The 25,019-nt window shown below is 39.1% G+C and overlaps 1 protein-coding gene across 2 annotated transcripts; it reads left to right on the forward strand.

Moving 5' to 3' along the window:
- The first annotated feature begins 453 nt into the window (after positions 1-453).
- On the forward strand, positions 454-22,131 carry LOC104594641 (uncharacterized). Of its 2 annotated transcripts, XR_016083663.1 has the most exons (8): positions 454-899; positions 1,369-1,494; positions 4,533-4,733; positions 15,581-15,677; positions 19,649-19,752; positions 20,238-20,328; positions 20,778-20,829; positions 21,606-21,624. XR_016083663.1 is itself a non-coding variant. In XM_010255067.3 (7 exons), exons 1-7 carry the CDS (start codon positions 685-687, stop codon positions 21,816-21,818), a joined length of 1,008 nt encoding a protein of 335 aa, XP_010253369.1. In that variant the 5' UTR covers positions 454-684; the 3' UTR covers positions 21,819-22,131. The 2 variants fall into 2 exon arrangements, 1 of the variants encoding a protein (XP_010253369.1); XM_010255067.3 differs by lacking the exon at positions 20,238-20,328 and having other exon boundaries at positions 21,606-22,131.
- The last annotated feature ends 2,888 nt before the right edge of the window (positions 22,132-25,019 follow it).

Consider the following 25,019-nt stretch of genomic DNA (forward strand, 5'->3'; position numbering starts at 1 on the left):
AACAGCCACATAACCAACGTGTTAGAGCGAACCATATAGTGTTACGGGGGCAGCACCAGCTTTCAGTAAATTGTTAGAGTCCACGGGGGCAGGGTCCAAGAGTTGATTTCCAAAATGACATTGTTTTGACTCAAACCAAAGTGTTAAGAGTCCAAGAGTTCAGAGGGGGGTTTTGTCGCAGAACAAAGTTACGGGGGCGGGTGCAAAATCAGGTTCCGTTTGAAAGAAAAAGAAGTATTTGGTTTGGAAGAAAAGGTAGGGAAAGTAAGGAAAAGGTAGAAAACCCTCAAACCAAACACAACTAAGAGAGAGAGAGATTTAACACCAGTAAAGTAAACACTAACGCCGTATGGGCACTAGGTGGACATCTTCACCGCTGAAGTAGAATCGTGCAGTCGGCCCCGTGCTGCAGGTTGGTCAGATATAATAATGGGATGAATTTCAGAATTTGTTAGGACAACGCGCGCGTCGCTAATTACATCCCTTGGCGAAAACGAGAAAAAACCAGACGATGATCATCGAAAATCGCACAAGTGCACATTCTGTTTGACCTTGAGGCCTTCTATCAGACTATCATTGTATCTGTTTAGCTGACATTCATTCTTTCATGTCCGTCGTTGAATACTCCGCTGCTACTTATTCTAGGGCTTTCCTGTTTATCCCTGTGTGAGTGTGTTCTTGATCATGGCGGGAATTCGTTGGCCTCCCGATGATTCGGAGCTTTCTCAAGCGAGAATTCCGAGCACCTCCGACCTCATTTCTGATGACGATCGCTCTATCGCTGCGGATTCTTGGTCCATAAAGAGCGATTACGGAAGCACTTTGGACGACGAGCAGCGCCACGTCGACGCCGCTGATGCGCTCTCCACCGGCACCTTCCGAGCTGCATCCGATTACAGGTTGGTACCTCTCAGTTGCTTATGTTTATTTATTCTTTCGTTTCCGTTTGTTATTCTTCCACTGTTCGTTTTAAGGTATTGTTGGAATTTGAAGAAAAGGAAATATAATAACTTAGATTAGATGAACAAGCTTTCTTGTTTGTGGTTCTGTGTTTAGATGTATAATGGCTAATGCATTGGTATTGGTTTGCCATCCTTGAATATTGGATGGGATTGAGTTTGGTTCCACATTTCTTTTATTTACCTCAGTAAGAGAAAAGGCTTGTAGAGAACTCGAGATTATGGAGTGTATGCAGTGGGATGTGAAAATGTGTTTTGTTAAAAGTTAAATCATTAAGCAGTAAAGGTAAAATTGATTGTGAAACGAGGTTTTGTTGTTTAAATTTGAAGGCGGGCAATTTCATGAATGCCCACTTTCGTTACTAATTGATGGATACTTACTTATCCGTACATATATATTTGGAAACAGTTCTGACAAGGAGGAACCGGATGCTGAAGTGGAGCCATCAGTGTTGGGTTTGCAGAGCTACTGGGATGCCACATACACAGATGAATTGGCAAATTTTCACGAACATGGTCACTCTGGTGAAGTTTGGTGAGTGCTAATCGTAGCTCCATTAGGGAAAGATTCATTTCATTAATTAGTTGTTTTTTCAGCTCTATTTTCTGGTAGTCAAAGTTTCTCTGTTTTCTTGTGTGGTATTTTTCATTCTCTTTCATGGGGGGTTTCCCTTCTCTTTACACCTTTGAAGCATCATTTTTGCTTAGCAAAAAAAGGGGAACATTGTATGTGATGTTTCTGCATTGTGATTGCTCCTGCTTATGTGATTTTTGGTGCATGACTTTAATCCAGCCGTAATATCTAGCATCTGAGTAGGTTTGTAGTCTATTTAGGAATTAGGTTTATGATCACTACTTCTTGTTATTTAATTCTGATACCCTACAAAAAACGACAATACAACTTTGATTTGTAAAATTAGAATATCCCCAGATTTATCTTTAGCCCTTGATCATTCTGACCCTTAGTTCTCATCATTTTTATGGTGAGGCTAGTTGAACCATATATGTACTTACCTCACTACTCTTTTGCTGTCATAATGAATGATGCCAATAGATACAAGGTTTAAGTATAACAAAATTTTTAGGTATCTTCTTGGGATTTTTCTATGGGGTCCAAAAGTCCAGCTTGCTCTCGAGAAAGGAAAAAGGCAGTACAAGAAAGACATGCTGAAAATGATTGAATTTTCATTAGGGAAAGTTTATGAGATAGATTTGCACTCAAGAAGTTGCTAAATTGCCGGTGGTGGAAAGTTTGTGTATTGGAAACTGCATGGTCATCATAGTTGACAGTTACGATACTTAGTAGATGAAAAAGGAATAGTGTTTAATATTTACCTCTGACAAGGAAGAGGCAGAGATGATATTTGCAAAAGCATTGCTAGTTGAAATGCTCAAGTGAACTGTGAACAGCATCTGATGTGGCCACTGAAACTATTTCGAAAGATTCTTTAATTGTCTTCTGTTGTAACTTTGGAAGAACTGGAGTAAAAAATTGAAAAGAGATACTGAGATACATGGAAACAAAGTGTGCTCTTAATTGAATTTCAGGACAAGCATATGATCTCATAAAACTAATTAATCCTTTGCACCTACTTCTTTTAGCCTATTAGCTAAGAAAGTATTTTTTTTCCTTATCTTATTTACCTGTTCTATAAATAGGAAATAGCTAATTGACTGATATTTTAATTGGTACAAGGTGAGGCATCACTTTGGAAATTTATATTCCTTTTCCTGTTCAATCAGCTGTCAACTAGGGGTTCTTTCTATTGAAAAATGCAGAGGAAGCCCAATGTGATTATTTTCTCATTCCTAAAGCTATAATACTAACTTCCAAGCCTGGATTGGCCCAACCTGAAATTTTAGACAGGCTGGGCTTGGGCCCAAAACCCTGTTTTTTTTTTTTTCTTTTTCATTTTTTTGATTGGGCCTGGGCCTAGCCCTCGGGTAGCCCGATCATGACCCCACCTGAACCAGCCCAACTATAAAAACATATACACATATATTCACATACATGCATGCATATACATAATATTTCTGTCTAATGGCATAAATACATAGTTACATACATACAAAATATACAACTGCTATATAATGATTTAGATTACTGATGTGAAACAGGTTTAGGCCTTCAGGGTTATAGCCTAGTAGGTATGCCAACTGACCAACCATAGTTCTCAAGGCGATGGCTAGGTGACAAGGCGCCTTTGAAGTCTCACCTTGCCTAATCGCCAAGCAGTTTTCTATAGCGCGTTAGAACAAACTTTTTATATTCTTAACTTTTTGAGGCTATAATTATAAAATAGACATTTTTAAACTAAAATATTCATTTTGTGTGTTTATATACTAATTTCTTTTTGTTATTTTCTTAGGGTTTAATAAACACAAACATTGCTAAATGCTGTATTGAACCCTCAAAGACTTCAAAACCTGAACCAATAAGTAAGAAAGAACATAAAATGTTGTCCAATCAACACATTTTCTTCTTCTCTCATGAATATATTGGAATATGTTGATTTTCTGTACTTCAACATGAAGTTTATACTTTTCTTATGAAAAGTATGGATATTTATTAAGGAAATATGATTATGGAACCTAGGGAACTACCCTAGGATACATGTTTTTACTTAAAAAAAATCCATCGCCTAGGCGACTAGGCGCCCCCCCTGTCGCCTAGCCTCGCCTTGGCGCCTTGAAAACTATGTGACCAACCTGAGATTGGCCCAGGCCTGAGTCTAGGTTGTATAGATCTGTCTTGACCTTCAACTCGATCCAGGCATGACCTTAGGCCCAAGTCTTTGGATTGGGCTTGGCTTGGACTTTATCTAGCCAGCCTATTGTAGTTACATCCCCAACTCTGACTATTCTTTCCACTCAGTGCCTTTGCCTGCAGCTTGACTGTTGGCCTGTTATGTCTGTTTTGGGTGCTTATCATTACCCACCTACAAGTAATAGAAATAGTTGTCAAGATTGTCTTCTTTTTTTTTGGTAAGGAATTTGTCAGAATTTTCAAATGCAGGATTTTTGAAAGTAATGTTTCCTATAAATGCTTGTTCTGCTTGGTTATGAGATACACAACATCTTATATCTGCATCATAATTGACTAATCTGACTGTTCATCATCTTTGAGGTTTGGAGCTAATCTCTCGGACATTGTTGCATCTTGGACCAAAAACCTATGTGATGACATTTTGCAAGGTCATCACATAAGTTATGAGATGCACATCATCTTATATTTGCATAGGAATTGATTAATCTGACTGTTCATTGTCTTTTAGGTTTGGAGCTGAGGTCATGGACATTGTTGCATCTTGGACCAAAAAAACCTATGTGATGACATTTTGCAAGGTCATCACATAAGTTATGAGATGCACATCATCTTATATTTGCATAGGAATTGATTAATCTGACTGTTCATTGTCTTTTAGGTTTGGAGCTGAGGTCATGGACATTGTTGCGTCTTGGACCAAAAACCTATGTGATGACATTTTGCAAGGTCATCACATAAGTTATGAGATGCACAACATCTTATATTCACATAGGAATTGATTAACCTAACTGTTCATTGTCTTTTAGGTTTGGAGCTGAGATCACGGGCATTGTTGCATCGTGGACCAAAAACCTATGTGATGACATTGCACAAGGTCGGTTGCAGGGTCTTGCTGATGGTGCCAAATCTGAGTCAGTTGAACAGGATGGAAAAATTTTATCTAGCTGGAATGTACTTGATATTGGAACTGGCAATGGGCTGCTTCTTCATGAGCTTGCAAAGCAAGGGTATTATTTGCAATTTATTATACTTTTACCTATACGCAGTTCAAAATGGTACTGTCTGCTAGTGGCAAATATTGTTCATCCTCCTTTTTTCCTTGAATTTTGAAGGACATTTGTGCCATCTCTCCCTTCCCCCTTTGTGTGTTTTGCATCCATGCATGGTTATATAGCATATTGTTGCTTTACTTTTGAACACTGGAAACTAAATCAAACACCATTCAGTTGATACAACAAAATCACTGAATTGCCCTCTTCAACTGAAAGATTTCACTTTTTTTTCCTTTAACCTTGGTTATAATTATTTAATAATGAGTCTGCCCTTCCCTCAACTATGATACCCAGATGCTGTACATACTTGGCATACCAGTTTCAGACATGATACTTGCTGGATACAACATTGGATGCTACATGGACACTTTTAGATATACTCTGTGGCATTAACACTTGTAAAATATGTAAAAGGGTATGCTCTAGAAAATTATACTATAATAAAATCTATTCATGTTAGAAATTTAATTAAATATAAAAAGATTTTTTGTTTCGAAGAAAGGTAGAGTGTATTGTATTAATCAAAAGTAAATGTTCCTCTGTACAATGAGTTGTTCTACATGTGTAAGCCAAGTGAGGACCTCAAAAAAGAGTCCACCTTCAAAAAAGAAACAGAAAAAGCATCATCTTTAAAGTTTAAATACATTATCAACAGGCAACCAGTCCATAACTTTTGCAACCACCAATTGATCACCTCTGCTTCAGTTGTAGATTTATGATAAAAAATTATATTGTTTCTCTCATACCATATAGCTTACTTTAGATTAACAGCCTTCAAAAAAATAATAATTCAACACAGCTGCACTGAACTTGCAATATAAAAATAGGTGGTTTGAGATATCTGCTTCCTGATTGCATACCGAGTACCTGACTCTAGAACCTTGTTAAGCATCATATCACTTGAACTGTTATTTACCTGAATCTGACCTTCAACAACTTTATCATTCATCCGCAGCAACTCTCTCTCCACTTACCCTGTGCAGCCCCATCTAGAGATTCAGCTTCTGATTTGTTAGGGCTTAAATCTATGCTGTCTTCCTTTATAATTTCAACTTTGAAACCACTGTCATTCTCAATAAGTATTCATAGCAACAAAAAAAAAAAAAAAAACTATTGTCGTTCTCAATAAGATTAATCTCTTTGTTGCCTTTCTTCTCTTGCATATCAACAATCTCCAGAGCAAGAACATCAGGTTTTCTCATGGGGACCATTGACCAATCACCGAAACCGCTGATCTCTGTTGTCAGCACAGAAGAAAGCCAGCTCTTTTCCAAGCGATTCTTATCACACTCTGTAGCTTCCTTTTCTTTCTTGTCATCTTTTCAGGCATATCTTTCTCTTTTGTTAGTTAGAATCTTCAACTAGATTGCTGCTAGAAGCACAATCAGGTACCTTAATAAACCAGCAACTTTCATATCTGCTTGGCATATATCCTGCAACTCCATTTTGTATGTTCAAGGATATCAGTAACCATCCAAAAAAGTTTGGTTAGTCACTAGACGAATCAACATTATCCAAGTATAATATTTTATTTGTTGGTCTCTGAAGTTTGTAGATCACTGATACCCCTCCTACATGTTTACAACCCTTGTAAGACATGCCCATGTATCCTTGAGAAATCTCCATACAACCTGTCTTGGTAACCTAAGCTTCCATATGAAAAGCTGCCAAATAGACCCTACCTTTTTAATGCCAACTAAAAGTACTCCTAGGCTACAAAAAAAAGTCCTAGGCTACAAATAAAAAAATCTACTCTGAGGCTCCTCCATGGTCGTCTAGCTCTCAGTCCTAGACAGAATGCAGATTTTGTTCTTAGATTTGATGGCATCTGCAATTCCCTTTTCCAGCCATGGGGTAGTGGCTGGCATCATATTGAACTCTGATGGGAATCTGCTTTGGGTTTTCAGTGGGCCAATTGGGACCGCAGATGCTTTGGAAGCTGAAGTTAGAGCTCTTTTGTTCAGTTTAAAGGCTGCCACTTCCATTTCTGCCAGTTGCTAAGCAGTTGAAGGCAACTCTAAAAATGCTATCAGTTGAGCGGTTAATAGGAACTTTGGTCTGTGGAGATTAGCTCACTTCCTTCATGAGTCATGACCTCTCATCTATGCTGTGCTCCTTCAGATGAATCCCAAGAGTAATGAATTCAGTGACCAACTCTCTTGCCAAATATGGGGTGGATAGGGATTTTTTTGTATAGTGCTAGTACTTTACCCCTGTAATTCTTCTTTTTTTTTTTTTTTTGGTTTGGGGCCTTTTTGCTTTTTGCTTGTACATCTCCTCATGTACATCCTCCCTTCCTTGAAAAGAACAGTTACCTTTTTTCAGGAAAAAAAGTGTCTCCAATTGCCCTAAAGGTTTATAATCACCACATGTTGAGAGGAATTCCTGTGATGACAAGACAATCCAGACCAATTTTGGGAACTTCTCATTTCTAATGCAACTTGCAGAAGGACACCACTGAGCAATCCTAAAATCAGGGAGGCAATAATGAGACAATTCCTAGTTGAGCACTGCAATAGTATCCTCCTTACTGTAGAAGCAAAACAGAAAAATGTCCTTACCTATGGCTTTAACCTTGACTTGATAACTCAGCTTCCATTCATGAGAAACCCAGTCAGAGACAAATTTCTCTTCTGGGTCAAAACCTAAAAATACAACACTCCAGAAAAAGTAACTTGATTCCATTAATTTCCAACATCTTTCACCTCCACTACTGGAAGACACCTCAACAAACTGCCAAGTGCTAACCTCCCTCGTCATCTTTCAGGCCTTCAAAGAACAAAGTTTTAATGCACGAGTGCACTTCCTTGTTTTTCCTCTCATCAAAAATCTTTTTTTATCAGCAAGAAAAATCGTATTAATTATATTAATTGGTGAGAACAAATTAATACGTCGAATTGGCTCTAGCCACCCATAAAGACATTAACCAAACCCAACCCCAAACAAAATTACAAAAGTGCCCAAAACAACTGCTTTCTATAGATCCCTTGTTTTACTAAACTATCAGCCATCCTATTTGCAGTCTTTCTTACCCAATTAAAAGTAATATTCAGTTCCTGTGACAGGCTCTCTATTTTCCTAAAGGCATGTCTATAGATCCATAGCACAAAATGCTTACTGGCCCAAGAAACAACTAGTTTTGAGTCTCCCTCTAATTCCAAGTATTGGAAGTCTGATTGCTTACCTAGTCTTAAGCCTTGCAGCAACACCATCGGTTCAGAATTTAGTGAGTCTCCCAATCCTAAGGGTCCTGAAAACATAGCCACCGCCCTGCCTGCACTGTCTCTAAAAACCCTACAATATCTGCCATTCCCAAACTTCCTGTGGAACTCCAATCAAAACACCTCCAATACCTTTCATCAAGAATCTTTACATAAGAAAAAAATGTAGAGCTTTACTCTATTTTCTTCTTTTCTTTTATCCTATAAAATTCCTATACCAATATCATATCATAGCCCCTATCTAGATTTAAACCCATTTGTTGTCAACTCCAAAAATTCACATATCTTTAGGCTTTTCTTCTTTCCCTTTTTGAAACCAATCTGATTTGTACAATCTTATCCTCCAAGACCTTTTTTTATAGTAAAATACAAATAAATTTTCATTAAAAGAAAAGAAAAAAAGTTACATCATATCCAGGTGTTAAGGCAACACCTGACTTTAGTGAGAAACACAAAAGAACCTTTCAATTCCTCATCAAAACAAGCTATTCAAATTTCCATTTGAGAACTCAAAATTTCCCCAAGGTCCTCACTAGTAACTTATCTAGACTCTAGCAATACAAAGATCCAATCTGCAATAGATTTGCTAACAGCTGCCAGAATTGATTCCAACTTACAAGCTTTGTCTTAAAAAATCCTTCAATTTCCTTCCTTCCACATGTTCCAGCAAATTGCAAATGGTATGCTGATGAGAACCCAAACTCTGTGAAGGCCGACCTAAGCCCAGCCCGGTATGCTAATGGCCCACGACCCCCTGTTACGATGGTGTATACACGTAAGAAAAATAACCACCTTGCACTTGAGCAGCTCTAGACCACGATTGAGGGAATTGCAACTGAGTTTGTTAGAAATTGCAATGTAACGGCCAACTACAATCTATATATGCTGAACCCCTTACCGAGGAACTCAAGTAAATAATAATTCCCTTCTCTCTCTCTCTCTCTCTCTCTCTATTTTAGGAGGTTGGGTCTCCCTCGAAGGGACCCCTGTGGTAGCAGTTCTCATCATTTTGGTATCAGAGCCTTATCATTTCACCATGACTAACTCACCAACACTCACTCAGCTTCATTGGACGACTGGATGGACCGTTTGGAGGTCGACCTGCACCAGGTGACATCTGAATTGAAGGAGCTGAAGGAATGCAGTTAGTAGTGGTGTCCCAACAACGTGAGAAATTGGTAGCTGCGAGCAAGGAAAATGATGTAGAAGAATCAAGCAGTGGCAGAGGCAGACGCCCTAGAACCAATGAGGGACTATTTGCCAAGCTCGATTTTCCGACATTTTTCAGCAGGGACCCCATTCCATGGATTTTTAAGGCAGAGCAATATTTTGAACACCATGAGACCCCTGGCCATCAGCGGGTGACCATCGCCTCATTCCATCTTGACAGCGATGCCATCCTTTGGTTCTAGTGCTTCCAGAGATCACACCCACAAGTTTCCTGGTAGGACTTCACTAACGCCCTCTGTGTTCACTTCGGGCCGACTGCATATGAAGATTGGGACAAGGTTCTCTCGAAGCTCAAACAAGTAGGATCCGTTCGAGAAATACCAAGTCGGATTCGAGAGGCTAGCAATCCGTGTTGAAGGATGGATGGAGAAAGCACTTGTGAGGAGTTTCGTTGACGGGCTAAGAGAAGACATCAAGGTAGAATTGAAAACTTGGAGGCCTTCCACCTTACTAGCAGCAATGGGATTAGTACGTCTACAAGAGAAGCGACTGGAATGGATGAGGCGAGCAAACTGAGCCACGGGACAGATCCCGAAGTCTCTGCCTCCCAAGTCGAATGGGCTTTTGCCCAGGCCCATCACCGAACCAAACAGAGACACAGTTCAGAGCCCCAAAATACCTTTTAGACGCCTATCCTAGGCCAAGACATAGGCCCGGAGAGACATAGGGTTGTGCTGCAAGGAGAAATTCAGTGTGGACCATAAATGCAAGGTACATCAGGTTTTTCTCTTGCAAACTGAAGACTCTGAAGGAGAAGCGGAGGTTCCGGACTGAAGTGAAGAATAATTTGTGATCACTGAAGCAATGGAGAAAGAGATCTGGAGATATCTCTCAATGCCCTAAACGGATTGACATCCTCCAGGGTGATGAAGGTACACAGGAAGCTTTTGTGACAATCGTGACTGTTCTAATAGATAGCGGCAACACCCTCAATTTTGTAGCTCAGATTCTGGCTCACCAACTAGGTATGGTTGTTCACTATTATCCCTCCTTTGTCGTTCATGTTGCAGATGGGGACAAAATTGCATGTGATGGAATTTGTAGAGATGAGAAACTATACATTCAAGGGCACAAATTTACGGTGGACCTCCACCCCCTGGAATTTAGTGGGGCAGATGTGGTGTTAGGGGTGCAATGGTTGCGCCAGCTAGGCCTGGTAATGTGTAATTGGGCCCAAATGGCCATGGATTTTGAATTGGGGGGAAATAAGGCCTTAGCTTGCCTACCCTGGAATATGAAGATGCCCAAACCATACTAAAGTTGTGCAAGGGAAATGGGTATCTTGTACTCATGCAAATGGACCATGAAATAGACCCAACACTCAGCTTAGATATGAATTGGCAACCTAGTAACCAAGTTTTTTTTTGATAAATAACCTAGTAGCCAAGATTTGATAGACCTGCAAAGTGCAAACTATTCTAAATCAGTATGCTGATGTTTTTGGGGAACCTGATCACCTACCAACCACCCGAGCACAAGACCACCGTATCTTTAATCTCGGGAGCAGCACCCACTAATGTTCGCCCCTACCGTTACTCACACTACCAAAAGTCGGAAATAGAAAAAATTGTTGGGGAACTGTTGAAGAAGAAGCACATACAGCCCATCACCAACCTGTTTTCCTCTCCAGTGTTGTTAGTAAAAAAGAAAGATGGGTCCTGGAGATTTTTTGTGGAATACCGGACCTTAAATAAAATAACATCAAGGACCGGTTCCCAATTCCGGTGGTTGATGAGCTTCGGGGGGAGTTGGGAGGGGCCCGATTCTTTTCCAAAATGGGCTTGCGGTCAGGTTACCATCAGATAAGGGTTCACCCAGAAGACATACCCAAGACGGTCATTATGTATTCTGGGTTATGCCATTTGTGCTGACCAATGCACCCTCTACCTTTTAGTCCATCAGATAAGGGTTCACCCAAAAGACATACCCAAGATGGTCATTATGAATGACATTTAAGCCTTTCCCAAGGCGTTTCATATTGGTATTCTTCGACACCATCCTAATATGCAGCCGAGATTGGCCCACACATTTACAACATCTTGAAAGAACCTTGAAGGTGCTGTGGGAAAGAACCTTGGAGCTCCTCCCAACCTCCCACCTTCACCCAGTCTTTCACATAAACTTGCTCAAGAAATGCACAAGCCCACAGCCCATTGTCAACCCAACGCTTCCCACTATCACTGAAGATGGAGAGCTGATCACTGAGCCCAAGTGCATCATGGATTTCAGATGGATTAAGAGAGGTAAGCGGGTCATTCAGGAGGCCCTGGTGGAATGGGATGGGCTACCTGCAACTGATGCTACTTGGGAGCCATATTGGGAGTTGCAAACCCAGTTCCCTAATCTCGAACTCAAGGCCAAGGTCGATCTGAAAGGGGGAGGAGATGATTAGAACCCAAACTCTGTGAAGGCCAACCTAGGCCCAGCCCGGCATGCTAATGGCCCATGACCCCCTGTTACAATGGTGTATACATGTAAGAAAAAACACCACCTTGCACTTGAGCAGCTCCAGACCACGACCGAGGGAATCATAACCAACTGAGTTTGTTAGAAATTGCAGTGTATATATGTTGAACCCCTTACCGAGAAACTCAAGAAAATAATAATTCCATCATCTCTCTCTCTCTCTCTCTCTCTATTTCAGGAGGTTGGGTCTCCCTCAAAGGGACCCCTGTGGTAAGCAGTTCTCATCATATGCACCTCCAAACTATTCTTGCTTTCTTCCTTCCTCTTATCTTTGGACATGATGGAAACATGTCTGTAGGTATCGCACCCCCTTCTTCTCCCCAACCTTTTTAAAGACTCTTGGGTCCCAGATGACCACCAACACTACCAAGAGATCCACTGCATTCACTTCCACCCACTCCCCATCCTTAGTCCCCCATATCTCCTTCATTTTATATCAAAAGACTATAGTTTTGTTTCCTGCAAAAGCACCAGATCTGGATTTTGTTTTCTCAAAATGTTCCTTGCTACCATTCTCCTCCATCTGTCAGGCCCTTTACAGTCCATGAAACCAGCTTCATCTTCAAATTCAACCTCCAAACTTCACTCCCCCTCTATTCCTCATCAGCAATTCCTTACTTCCCTCTCCTCCCCTTCTATTCTGTCCTTCCTTCTTCTCTCAAACTGTTCAGTTACTTTCCTCACCACTCCTTCCCCTCCTAGGAAAAATAGACCCAATATTTTTTTTATTGGAATTGGTAAGTTCATTAATGATAATCCAAAGTACAACTGTCAACCCCAAGAATAGTGTGTTGACCCAAGCTGCATGTTGATTACAATATTGCCCAAAACATGTTTTCCATAACAGTCCCTTGTTTTACTAAAGTATCTGCTAACCCATTTGCTGACCTTCTTGTCCACTTGAAACACCCACCAATCTCCCTTGTTATGCTACGTATTTCCCTTATCAACTGTCTTTGTTTCAAAGTTCCCAAGCAACCTGACTGCATCCAACGAATTAGCAACCTAGGCTCCCTTTCAATCTCAATTCGATGCAACCCCAACTGTTTGGCGTATCTTACACCTTGAAGTAAAGCCAGCACCTCCGCTCTCAATGAACCTCTCGCTCCTATTGATCCTGAAAACATAGCAAGTTCTGTCTTCTCCATCTCTAAATACTCCCCTTATACCTGATGGGCCTGGATTACCTATAAAGCTTCCATCAAAGTTCAATTTCATCATTTGTTGTGTTGGCAGGGACCAAAGTTCCTGTACCTCACCCCAACTTTTGTAGATATCATCAGCTGAGAAGTCTTTAAACAACACACTTGATTTCAACTAGTGAATAACCTTAATGGTTATTACTTCTACAATTTCCTCCTTGGATCTTTTAGCATTTTTAAAAATCCTATTATTTCTTTCTTCCCAAACTGACTACAAAATAGCTTCTCTTGTAGCTCTCTACTTGATTCTTCCACCTATTTATCCACCAACAAACCAATGCTCACTCTTCGTTTCTCTGAATTATCTTCCCCAACAGCCTTCTCAGCTTCATCTCTCACTTTCCTCTTCTCCCTCCCTTGTGGTTTCCCCATTCTCTCTCTGTTCCTCCGTTTCCCCCTTTTCAACCTTGATTCCTATCACACCTTTCCCCACCATTTTTTTTCTTCCTGTTATAGACCCTGTGTAAATCCTCCCCAGCCCTTCTTCTCTTTCAACTATTGCTCCCTTCGACTGCTGCTTCAAACCCAACTCCCTTGAGATTTCCTTCCTTCTCAAAAGACCCCCATCGCAAAGGAGAAGTATCAAGTGAACAACTGGAACCTACCTGGTTATTGAGTTCAGTGATGATGTCTAATGTTTTCGCTTCCACAGTTGTTACCAAAATTCCTTGTTCCCCATTCGCTGAACCTTCAATAACCCCTTCAATTTCCCCCTAAAGCTCTTCCCTTCCTCTCATGTGCTATTGGTCTATTGGTCTCCAACCGCTGGGTGTCCAGTCGACTCAGGCTCTTGAGAACCTTCCTTGCTTATTGCAACAGTTCATCCTTTTGATCACCATTTGCTTGGAACGGCTTTGTCTTCCTTCCTTCTGAAACTCTGATCACTCTACCATTTTCATACTTTGTAACCACGTATATCCAATCGTTTCTGGGATCAACCCCTATTTTCTGAGATCCACCCTTCTTTGAGCTAATACCCTTTAATCCAAATATACCCCTTAAAATTTGAGACTTTTTGTTCCAGTTTCACATTTGAAACTCTTTGCAAACTTCTTAAAAAAGTGGTCCCTACTCCCTTTTTTGTACTAAAGCTTACCTCTAATCACTAGTTCCTTATCCCCCTCCCCCGCCTCCCCTTCAAATGACCCTTGGCCTCCCTTCGACACCTCACCCGCACCCACCACCTGTCCATCTCCTCTTGTCCCACCTAAACCCACTTTAACCACATCTTCATGAGATCTGCTATCTCATTGTCTCCCCCTTTCATACGACTCTTTGTCTTCTCATCCCCTTCCTCCTCTGTTCTGCAACCCAATGGCTCTCCCTCTTTTGCAACTCCAATCTCTTCTTCAATATCACTCCTTTTCTCCTCCAGATTCTTCTTCTCTGCCTTCTAAAATGTTCTGTCTGGACCTTCAAATTATTCTCAGCTCATAACATTCTCCTGCAAATTGAAGCATCAGTTTGTTTGGAATTTTAGTAATGTCCCTGACTTCAACCAGAATCCTTGCCTGATCGAGCTTCTCCAAAGCTCTGTTTTTATAATCAAACTTCAGGAATTTGCCAAAGCAATTTCCCTCTTCTTTGAAAGTTAATATGCTCCATCCGTGCAAAGGGATGCCAACTATACTCATTTCCTCTTGCTTGCTTTAATCTCTCCAGCTGCCATATACCACCAATCCAACCTTAAATCCTTTCTTTTTGTTTTTTCTGAATCCAACACCCACTCTGCATACTGTCTTCTGTGAAACATAAACAACAGCAGACCTGCATTCAACTTCCTCACCTCTATCACCTTCCCTTCCCCATTCCAGCGCCACCCAAGCTTCAAGTTTATCCGCTGTTGCCTCCTTTCCCACAACTCTACTGACTAAACTCGCTGGTAACACTTGCATTCTATCCTCCATCTTCCCTACTTTCCTCACATCAACCACAACCTTCTTCATCTTCCCTTTGATCAGATCCTCTAACCACTACTGTATCTTCCTTTCTGCTCCTTTGCCCATTGCTATATACTCAAGTTTTTTTTCACTATTTTTCCTCTCTGAGTTCTCTCCCATTCCTTGATTCACAACATTAATACTATCCTTCTCAACTTATTAGACTATTTTCGCTTTAAATTCTTCAAGCATTACACAAATTAAACTCCAAATTATGCCAGCCTTTTCTCTATCCTTCGCTATCCTCCCTCCTAATTTCCACCCCTCTTCTGCTACTGCTACATCATTGTTCCAGAATCCTTCCCAATGATGATGCTTTTAAGAACAAAAAGCTGTGTATGTTATATATATATATATATATATATATATATACATACATACATATATAGTTCAAGTGAGCATATACTATTTGGGAGGTATTTAGCAAAGCAAGTTTTAGATTGCTCTATAAGGTAACTATAGTTGCTAGATATGCATAATTTTCGTTTTTTTCTTTCATTCTTATTTCTTCTGGTCAAATTTATCCTCTTGTGCTTCAAATTAAGTCTCCTATTGTGTAACTAGAGTTTTCAGCTTAGTAATGGGAATACGTGTTTTGAATTTTTAGCTTATGTGGTAGTAACTTGTTAAAAACTAACATTAAGATATATTTGTAGCATTTAGTACTTCATATTTATTTCTTCCTTGGTATTATGTTTTGGATTTGAAGCAATAATAGACTAAATCGTGATGTGCTCCTCCAGGTTCTCTGATCTGACTGGAATTGATTATAGTGAAGGGGCAATCAACCTTGCTCAAAGACTTGCTGATCGTGATGGATTTAGTAACATCAACTTTTTGGTATGTAATGATTCGTATTTCTGATTTTATGTTCTTTTCCATACTTAAAAAACCTTAGCCTCAAACTCAAGAGTTTTCCTCCATTTTGCTGCTGGCAGAAAGAACCTTTTGTTCTCCATTTCTTCTTCTAGCCCACTAAATGACTAGATATATTAAAGTTTGTAACTGTTATTTTTAAAAATAAAAAAAAAAACATCATGTAAGCCATTCTTTTGGATGCTTGCATAATATTTGAGTTGCTTGAAATCAATTCACTTAAAATGTCATAGAGTAAGTTTGTTTTTATTTTTTTATCAGTCATACAATCAAAGAGAGCCCTCTTTCTGCAAGAATAGGAATTGGAGTATTGGATTGGATTCTGATATTACCAGAATTTAATGAGGCTTCCAAAGAACCATTTGGGTCTGACTTTTGGTCGGCACTAGAGTTAGAAAATGGAGATGTTGGTTGTTTAAGTTTCTTGTATTTTCTTTATTTGTAATATCTTTTATTTTACTGATTTTTTTCTTTTTTTGTGGCTTCTGCACCCTGAATTCTTGCCAAAGGTGAAGGAGTGGTGGGAGGAAGATCAAGTAGATTTCAGATGGAAGGGCTATAGATTCTATAAGAAATTGCAATTGTTGAAAACATCAAAGCAAGAATAAAGAGAGTTTTGGAAAGATTGAAGAAAGAAAACAGGAAATTCTAGGCAGAATAGAGGAGCTAGATGGTGAGGAAGCTGAGAGAAGTTTGAGTTCAGAAGAGAGGAGAGAGAGATGGGGTTTGAAGAAGGAGTTGGAAGACATCCTAAGAAAAGAGGAGGTTACTTGGAGACAAAAAGCTAGATGTCAATGGCTCAAGGAAGGGGATGGCAATACCAGTTTTATCCATATGTTGGCAAATGGGAGAAAGAGGAAAAATTCAGTGTTGAAATTGGAATGGAATGGGCAAGTATTGACGAGAGATGAGGGCATAGCCCAAGCCTTTGTGAATCATTTCAAAACTCTCTATGGGAGTCCAAGGAGGTCTAGAGAAAACTTAGAGGACCTGGATTGGAGGGTTGGGAACAGAGAGTTGTTGGACTCCTTGGAAAGGAAATTTGAGGTTTAGGAAGTCAAAAATGTAGTTTTCTCAATGGCGAGATCTAAAGCCCCAGGACCTGATGGTTTTACAATGGCTTTCTATCAAGATTGTTGGGAAATAATTGAGGGTGACTTGATGGAGGTGTTTGATGAGTTCCATGAGAGGGGCAAATTTTACTCAGGTGCAAATGCAACCTTCATCGCTTTGATACCAAAGAAAGTGGATGCAATTCAACCGAAGGATTTTAGGCCCATAAGTCTAATAGGTAGCCTGTACAAAATCATTTCCAAGGCTTTAGCCCTAAGAATAAAATATGTTCTTCCCTCGATGATTTCTCCAAATCAAGGGGCTTTTGTGTTTGGGAGACAAATAATTGATCAAATCCTTATTGCCAATGAATGTGTAGAGGTTAGAAGAAGGAAAAAACAAAAGGGACTGGTGTGCAAATTGGATTTAGAGAAAGACTGACATGGTGGATTGGGAGTTTCTGTTGGAGATTCGGGGTTTCGGAGAGAGATGGTGTAAATGGGTGAAGGGCTGCATTACTTCAATTCTGATAATGTCGACATTGGCTAACTTACCAGTGTATTTCCTATCTACCTTTAGGGTACCGGTGAAAGTAGAAAACCAGCTAGAGATGATTATGAGGGACTTCCTTTGGGAACCAGGAGACACCAAAAGAGACCACCTAGTGAAGTGGGAGGTGGTTTCTAGAAGTAGAGATGAAGGGGGACTAGGAATAGGAAATCTTAGGCTAAGAACAACATTATTGGTGAAATGGTTGTGGAGATTACCTTTGGAACAGGACAGACTTAGGCATAGAGTGACTATTAGCATTCATGGATTGGCAGACAATGGTTGGGATGTAGGAGTTGACCCAGGGGCTTCCCGGTGCTCTCCCTGAAAAGCTATTCATGGTATTTTACCTTCATTCCTTCCTTATGTCAAATTTGATGCTTATGCAGGAAATAAGGTCTTGTTTTGGGAAGATGCTTGGGTTGGAGACACTCCCCTTAATGAAAGGTTCCCTTTTATTTATTCACTCTCTGAAAATAAAAGAAAAGTGATCTCTTCAGTCTTTACTGATAACTCTTGGGACTTGGGTTTGAGGAGAGGTCTAAGGGAGTCGGAAATGACAATGGTGGATGAATTAATTAAACTTCTAGGGTCAACTTACCTGGATCAATCTTGTGTGGATAGTAGAATTTGGAAACCTTTCCCTTTTGGTGTGTTCACTTGCTCTTCCTTTTTTGATATCCTCATTCAATCATCAAACCCTGTAAGGAGCTTTCCTTCAAAGGAGATTTGGTGTCAACCTGTACCACCAAAAGTTCGGGCTTTTTGTTGGGAGGTGGTTATCCAAAAAATCAATACTCTAGATTTGTTGCAAAGAAAAAGGCCAAGTGTTTACCTATCACCTCATGTTTGTAGCCTCTGCTTGGAATCTGGTGAGACGATCACACACCTATTGATTTCCTGTCCATTTGTATGCTTTATTTGGACTTGGTTCTCTTCTATCTTTGGTTGTAGGTGGACACCTCCCCCAGATGTGGCAAGCCTTTTTGACCCAAGCTTTTTCAGGCAACCGAAGAGGTGTGGAAGATTAATGTGGAGAGCCACAAGAGCAGCTATCTTATGGTCAGTTTGGGAAGAAAGGAATAATAGAATCTTTAAAGGCGTGGAGAAGTCCGAGGAGGCAATTGTAGAAAGGATAATTATTATGACTATTCATTGGTTGAAAACTTTGGATTTGTTTAAAGACTTCTCAGCTGAAGACATTCACAGGAATTGGGAAGTGGTGGCTTCTACAACTTCCATGAAACCTATTGTGCAGGAATTGTGGTCCCCACCAACACAACAAAGAGTGAAATTGAATTTTGATGGGAGTTCAAGAGGTAACCCGGGCCCTTCAGGTATAGGAGGAGTTTTCAGAGATGAAAATGGCAGAATTGTGGCTTTGTTTTCAGGACCAATCGGAGTGGGGGACTCATTGAGAGTGGAGGTGATGGCCTTGCTTCAAGGTGTAAGATATGCAAAACAGTTGGGGTTACACCAAATTGAGATTGAGGGATTGTTGATCGAGTGGCTGCAATCTGGTAAGTTGGGAGCCTGGATTTATAGACAGTCCATAAGGGAAATCCACAATACAACAAGGGGGATCGGTGCATGCTTCAAATGGACAAGGAGATCAGCTAATGGTTTATCTGACACGTTGGCTAAACAAGGGACTGTGAGGGAGAGTATGTTCTGGGCAGTTTTGTAAGAAAGATAACTGGGCTCAACACCTACTTGGGGGTTGACAGCTGTACTTAAATCTGGAAAGTTATTTTAAATTTATTTAATGAAGTTACTGTTTTCAATAAAAAAATTTCTTTTTTGTTTAGTTTCAATCAAAGAGTACCAAATTGCTGCAATAAATGTTAAATATAAGAGATACATGCACCCTGCCCAGAATAAAGGCTCCGTTACAGTCCCTTGTTTTACTAAGGTATCAGCTAGTCCATTAGCCAACCTTCTTGTCCACTTGAAACAAGCACCAATGTCCCTTGTTATGCTAAGGAATTCGCTAAAGGACTCTATATATCCAAGCTGCCAAACTACCTGACTGCGACCATTCAATTAGCAATTTAGAGTCTCCTTTCTCAATTTAGTGTAACCCTAACTGTTTGGCATATCTTACACCTTGAAGCAACACCATCACCTCCACTCTCAACGAGTCTACCACTCCTATTGGCCCCGAAAATAGCAAAAATTCTACAATCTTCATCTCTGAATACTCTCCCTATACCCGAAGGGCCCAGATTGCCTTCTAGAGCTCCCAACTCTGAATACTTTTCTGCTGATTCTCTATACAGTTTTTTTTCTGTAGAATTTTTTACACCTATTTTTATTAAATGTATTTGTTGTAGGTTGATGATGTTCTTGAGACAAAATTGGAGAAGCAGTTCCAACTTGTTATGGATAAAGGTACTTTAGATGCAATTGGATTGCATCCAGATGGCCCCTTGAAAAGGTAATAACTTGAGCATTTACTTCATTGATTGTCAATTTGCCATGCACTTATATTTGTATGCTGAGATATGTCATGCTAAGCATCAGTCGTTCTTCACTGGACAGACAACTAACCTAGATATCATAATTGGGAAATTAGTTAAGATTTCAGTTTCTTTTGACTTCTTTTCTTCTTGCCTAGGTTGTATTTGGTACCATTGCCATTTCAGGCTCAAACATTTAGTGGCATTTCATGTCAAAACTCCAATACAGACATTTTGACACGAAACTTGTTTGGTTGGTACTTATATGCTTATGTGTTGAACAAATGTTCTGAGCAGCATTGTGTTTGGTATTGGCATTGCTAACTAAAACGTTAAAATGAAATTTTTATATTCAATATTACACCACTCTGCTATGCTGATTCTCATCCAATGGTCTAATTTAAAAATAAATGTTTTCTGCTGATTAGCTCATTATTAAACATAGATTAACATCTAGATGCAGATCTAATGGTTCTAGAAGCATGAATCAGGAAAAAGCTTTTGTTTTGGCGGTAGAGTTTATGGGTATTCGAACATGCCAGAACTAAGATGCAGTATGTAATGCACCAGAATGTATATCTACACTGCCATATAGGACATGAACTAAGATCCGGGTCATTGGACTGTTTCTTCAAACGTGTAGCCAATGGAGGAAACATCAGTGTCATTTCCCTCAACACCCCCGGGTTTATGTTTCTAGTAGAAATTTTTATGACTGGTTTAACTCAAAACAGTCTCAACCAAGGAGAAAATTAATGTTTAAACTCAAAACACCCAAGTGGTGTTGATATGGCAGTGTTTCAAGTGGAAACAGCCACGGTACCAAACATCACCCTAGTGAGTAGACATAATTATGTGGTTTAAACTTCAATGTTTTTTAGAAGCAATTGATTCACCTCCACTGCAACTAAGAAAGCTAAACCCATGCATTTCATGATTTCAATTGCTGAAAGAAATACGAGTTTATTTTATTTTGCTCATCTTCTCTTTTCACTTTTTTCAGGATCATGTATTGGGATTCAGTCTCGAAGTTGGTTTGTCCAGGCGGAATATTGGTTAGCACTGTATCTTCTCCAAGCTTGTTTTTGAATGCAGACTCTTATTTATTGTGGTGTCTTCTGAACTGGTTTAATGATATTAAGTACCATCTGATCATCCATTTCCTTTACTTTTATATCTAGATTGGTAATGGGCTAGTTAGGATTGATGAGGTGGAATTCAGTCACAGGTCTGGGCCTCTAGGGTCCAACTCCTCTAGACTTCACCAACTAATTGAGCTGGAATATGTTCTTTTCAAAATCTATCACCCATTATGTTCTGACTCCTGACCCTATTTGTGGTCATTTATTGTGGTGTCTTCTGAACTGGCTTAACGATATTAAGTACCATCTGATCATCCATTTCCTTTACTTTTATATCTAGATTGGTAAGGGCTAGTTAGAATTGATGAGGTGGAATTCAGTCACAGGTCTGGGCCTCTAGGGTCCAACTCCTCTAGACTTCACCAACTAATTGAGCTGGAATATGTTCTTTTCAAAATCTATCACCCATTATGTTCCGACTCCTGACCCTATTTGTGGTCATTTGTTGTGGTGTCTTCTGAACTGGTTTAACGATATTAAGTACTATCTGATCATCCATTTCCTTTACTTTTATATCTAGATTGGTAATGGGCTAGTTAGGATTGATGAGGTGGAATTCAGTCACAGGTCTGGGCCTCTAGGGTCCAACTCCTCTAGACTTCACCAACTAATTGAGCTGGAATATGTTCTTTTCAAAATCTATCACCCATTATGTTGACTCCTGACCCTATTTGTGGTCATGGTTGCAGGTGATCACATCATGTAACAATACAAAAGATGAATTGGTGCACGAGGTGGAAAATTTCAACCAAAGAAAACTCGGAGGCTCCCAGGACCCTGAGGTCCCCAAGGACCAACAAGCTCTGTTCCGATACCTAAGTCATGTTCAGTCATACCCTACATTCATGTTTGGAGGATCAGAAGGATCACGTGTTGCCACTGTGGCATTTCTGCGGAGCTGAACCAGTTTTTGAAGATTCAGATTGTTAATGCTTTCATCATTGTGTGGGTGTGAGATTTACGTCTTTGTACGTGTGAGAGAATGAGGGATAGGAGCTTTTGTTTGGTTGTTTCAACTGAACATATTTTCGTTGATGCTGTAAGAAAGTTTTCAGTTCACTGACCTTTTGGAAAGTAGAATGATCCTTCTGGACTTTTGGTTTGAGGGTAATACTGAATCATCCCTATAGAGGAGAGAGTTTCCAACCAGCATATTTAAGATCTTGTATGAACTTTAAAGTGGTCTCTCCAGTTCTTGGGCTAAATCATGCAAAATGACCAATCCCAACTTGACAAGGCATTATTTTACACAAAGAAAAACAAAAACAAAAACTTGACAAGGGATTTACTTTTTGCCCTAGGAAATGCTATTATATGTGAAGTGTCAAAATTTTTTATTATAGAATGGGCCACGAATCTAGGAGAACTGAATGACCACTTTTCTTTTTTCCACACTGTTAATGCGGTTCTTGAATATGGATTATTAGAACGGGACAAGTTGGGGGTGCTCAGTTGGTTGGTGGTAATGCTTGTATTTCATTTGGTTTACGAACCCAACCAATGTTGTTATGCAATTGCTGGTTCAGCAATTCATGGTTCCAAACCCATTTGTTGATATAAGCATGGCATTTGACAATTATGTGGATATTTCACACATCTACATGGCTTTCAGTTATAGGTTTTTTTAAAGGGCGACGTTCTTTTTTTGGATTTTGAGAGGGGGAAAGTAGGTTAATAGGATTTTGGTTTCTATTGATCGAGAATCCCATGTTCATTTTTCAGATTAATGTGGGGATTAGGGAAAGTTTATTTTCCTAGGTATCACTACCCATTTAGGTGGATAAATAACTTTTCCACCTTGGGAGAAAGTTTCTAGCACTTATATGGGACAAAAATGCCTCTTTTAATAATGGATTTTTATTACTTAGGAAATAAAAGAACATGGGTAAATACACTTGCATGTCTAGTGTTTTTCAGGAAAAACTTACCCAGGTATTGTATTTACCCGGGTAAATAAGTTACCAAAAAGCTAACGGGGCTAAGTGGTATTTGCAGAAGCCATAGATATTAGACTTGGCTGCCTCTTACTTCTGGCTTAAGTAACATCTTAGTCAAGTCAGACTCTCTATTGGCAATCTATTATAATTTAAACAAGCAAAGTCTAGAGTTCTCTCCTCTAAAAAATATCAAGGCGTGATGCGAACAAGCTGGCCCATCACCTAGCCAAAGCGCCATTTTCACCTATGAATTGTTATATGGCAATCGACTTTCTCCTTGTGCTTCGACCCATTTGAAAACCTCCTTGTATCCTCCTTGATTTTGTGGTATTCAATAAAGTTATCTCTTTTTACCAAAAAAAATATCATATAAGATTTTAGATATATCTTTTCATTTTGCCCATCCTATCCTAATTTTATGGGCGGCATCCTTTCAATCTCTTTTTTGTTGTGAACTAGCAAATATGCATATGCTTTGCCAATTCTTGATGATGTGGCTAATTTTTTACATCTTTTATGCTTTTATGTATATAAAATAATTACTGTTTATTTCATGCACAAAGTTTATAAAATTTTTCATAATTTTTATATTTTAGATTTTTTATTTTTATTATTTAATTATACCATGGGAGGTTGACCTATTTAACCTTAATGGTTGAATTGCTTACCCACCACCTAGATAAAATAATCATTTTGTTTTTTTGGGGTTTTATATTGTTGAAGGCATGGGATATAGATCTAGTTAATAAAATTTATTGGTGAGAAAAAGCACCTTAAATCAGTGTTTTCAAGCCATCATTGGCCCAAACAGATGGACCATTTCGCTTGGGAACAGTCCAGCCAATTGGTTTCATTTCACCCTTGACCCATTCTTGGGCCAAAAACCATTGATTTGGTCAAAGAACTGTTGACCCAGGTTGGCCCACTCAACCGAACAGCAGTTTTCCATTTAATAAGGAAATAGATGATGTTGAAAGATGGAGAGGGATTGAGACAATAATGATCTCGAATCAAAGATCACTGAGATTCCATAGAGAGAAAGATTAAAGAGAAATGACATAAACAAGATTGGAGTGGAGAGATCTCATATTCGAGTTCTCAACTCTCAAATCAGTCTCTGAGATATGAGACAAGAGAGAGATATGAATGGTTGATGACTAGTCACTGTGTTTCTGTTGTTGTCATTGCCATCGTCATCAACGTGAACATTGGATCCCCCTCCTCCTTCTTCCTTCATTCCCTCATTCTTTTCTTTCCTTTATCTCCTTCATTCCTTTTTTTTTCATTTCTCTCCTTCCTTTTTCATTCTTTCTTTCTCAGCCAACAACCACATATATCTCAGCCTCTCTTCTCATAAAAAGAAAGACAACCACATAAATATTTGCCCTAATCTAATCAAACCATTTGAGCTGTTCGACCCAAATCGTTGACCTGGGAACCAGTGGCCACAACAGTTCCATTTCCAATTTTTCTTTTAAACCTTGCCTTAAACATAAGATTTAATGGGAGAGAACGAGAGTTAATTCCTAAAATATAATACTGAATATAGAAGGAATGAGGTGAAAAGTATTAGTTAAAATTACATGTTTTGCTCTCACAATTATATATGAACTACATTCAATGTTTATCACACTTATTTCTGTATAATATGATGAATATACGATATCATGGATATATTCAAATGTTTTCTACAAAATTTATATATCCTTTGCTTTTTTTTTGTATTTTTTATCTTTTAATTTTTACTATTTCAGAATGACATCAATGATTAATACATTTGACTCAAAAGTTAAACTATTAATACACCACCAACCAAGAAAACAATTTCACTTTTTTGTTAGTTTAAATTTTTTATATCATTTCCATCATCAATAAAAAAAAGCTTATTTGTCATCACACTTATTTTGTCTTTAATATGATTAATATAAAATATCAAAGATATGCCCAATTTTTTATACAACTATTTTGTATTCATTTCTATTTTAAAAATTTTATTAGTTATGTATAATATCATGGGTAGATCCATTTGACCTGAGTAATTTAATTCTTACTTGCCACTTGGGAGGAACAACATTTTCATTTTTGAGTCATTTTTTTAAAAGCACAGGTTTTATGTTATTAAAAGTATTGGATATAGATCCAATTAGTAGAAACGATTACTGATAA

This window comes from Nelumbo nucifera, chromosome 3 (genome assembly GCF_055504915.1).
Source record: "Nelumbo nucifera cultivar China Antique chromosome 3, China Antique-T2T, whole genome shotgun sequence".
Lineage (NCBI taxonomy): Eukaryota > Viridiplantae > Streptophyta > Magnoliopsida > Proteales > Nelumbonaceae > Nelumbo > Nelumbo nucifera.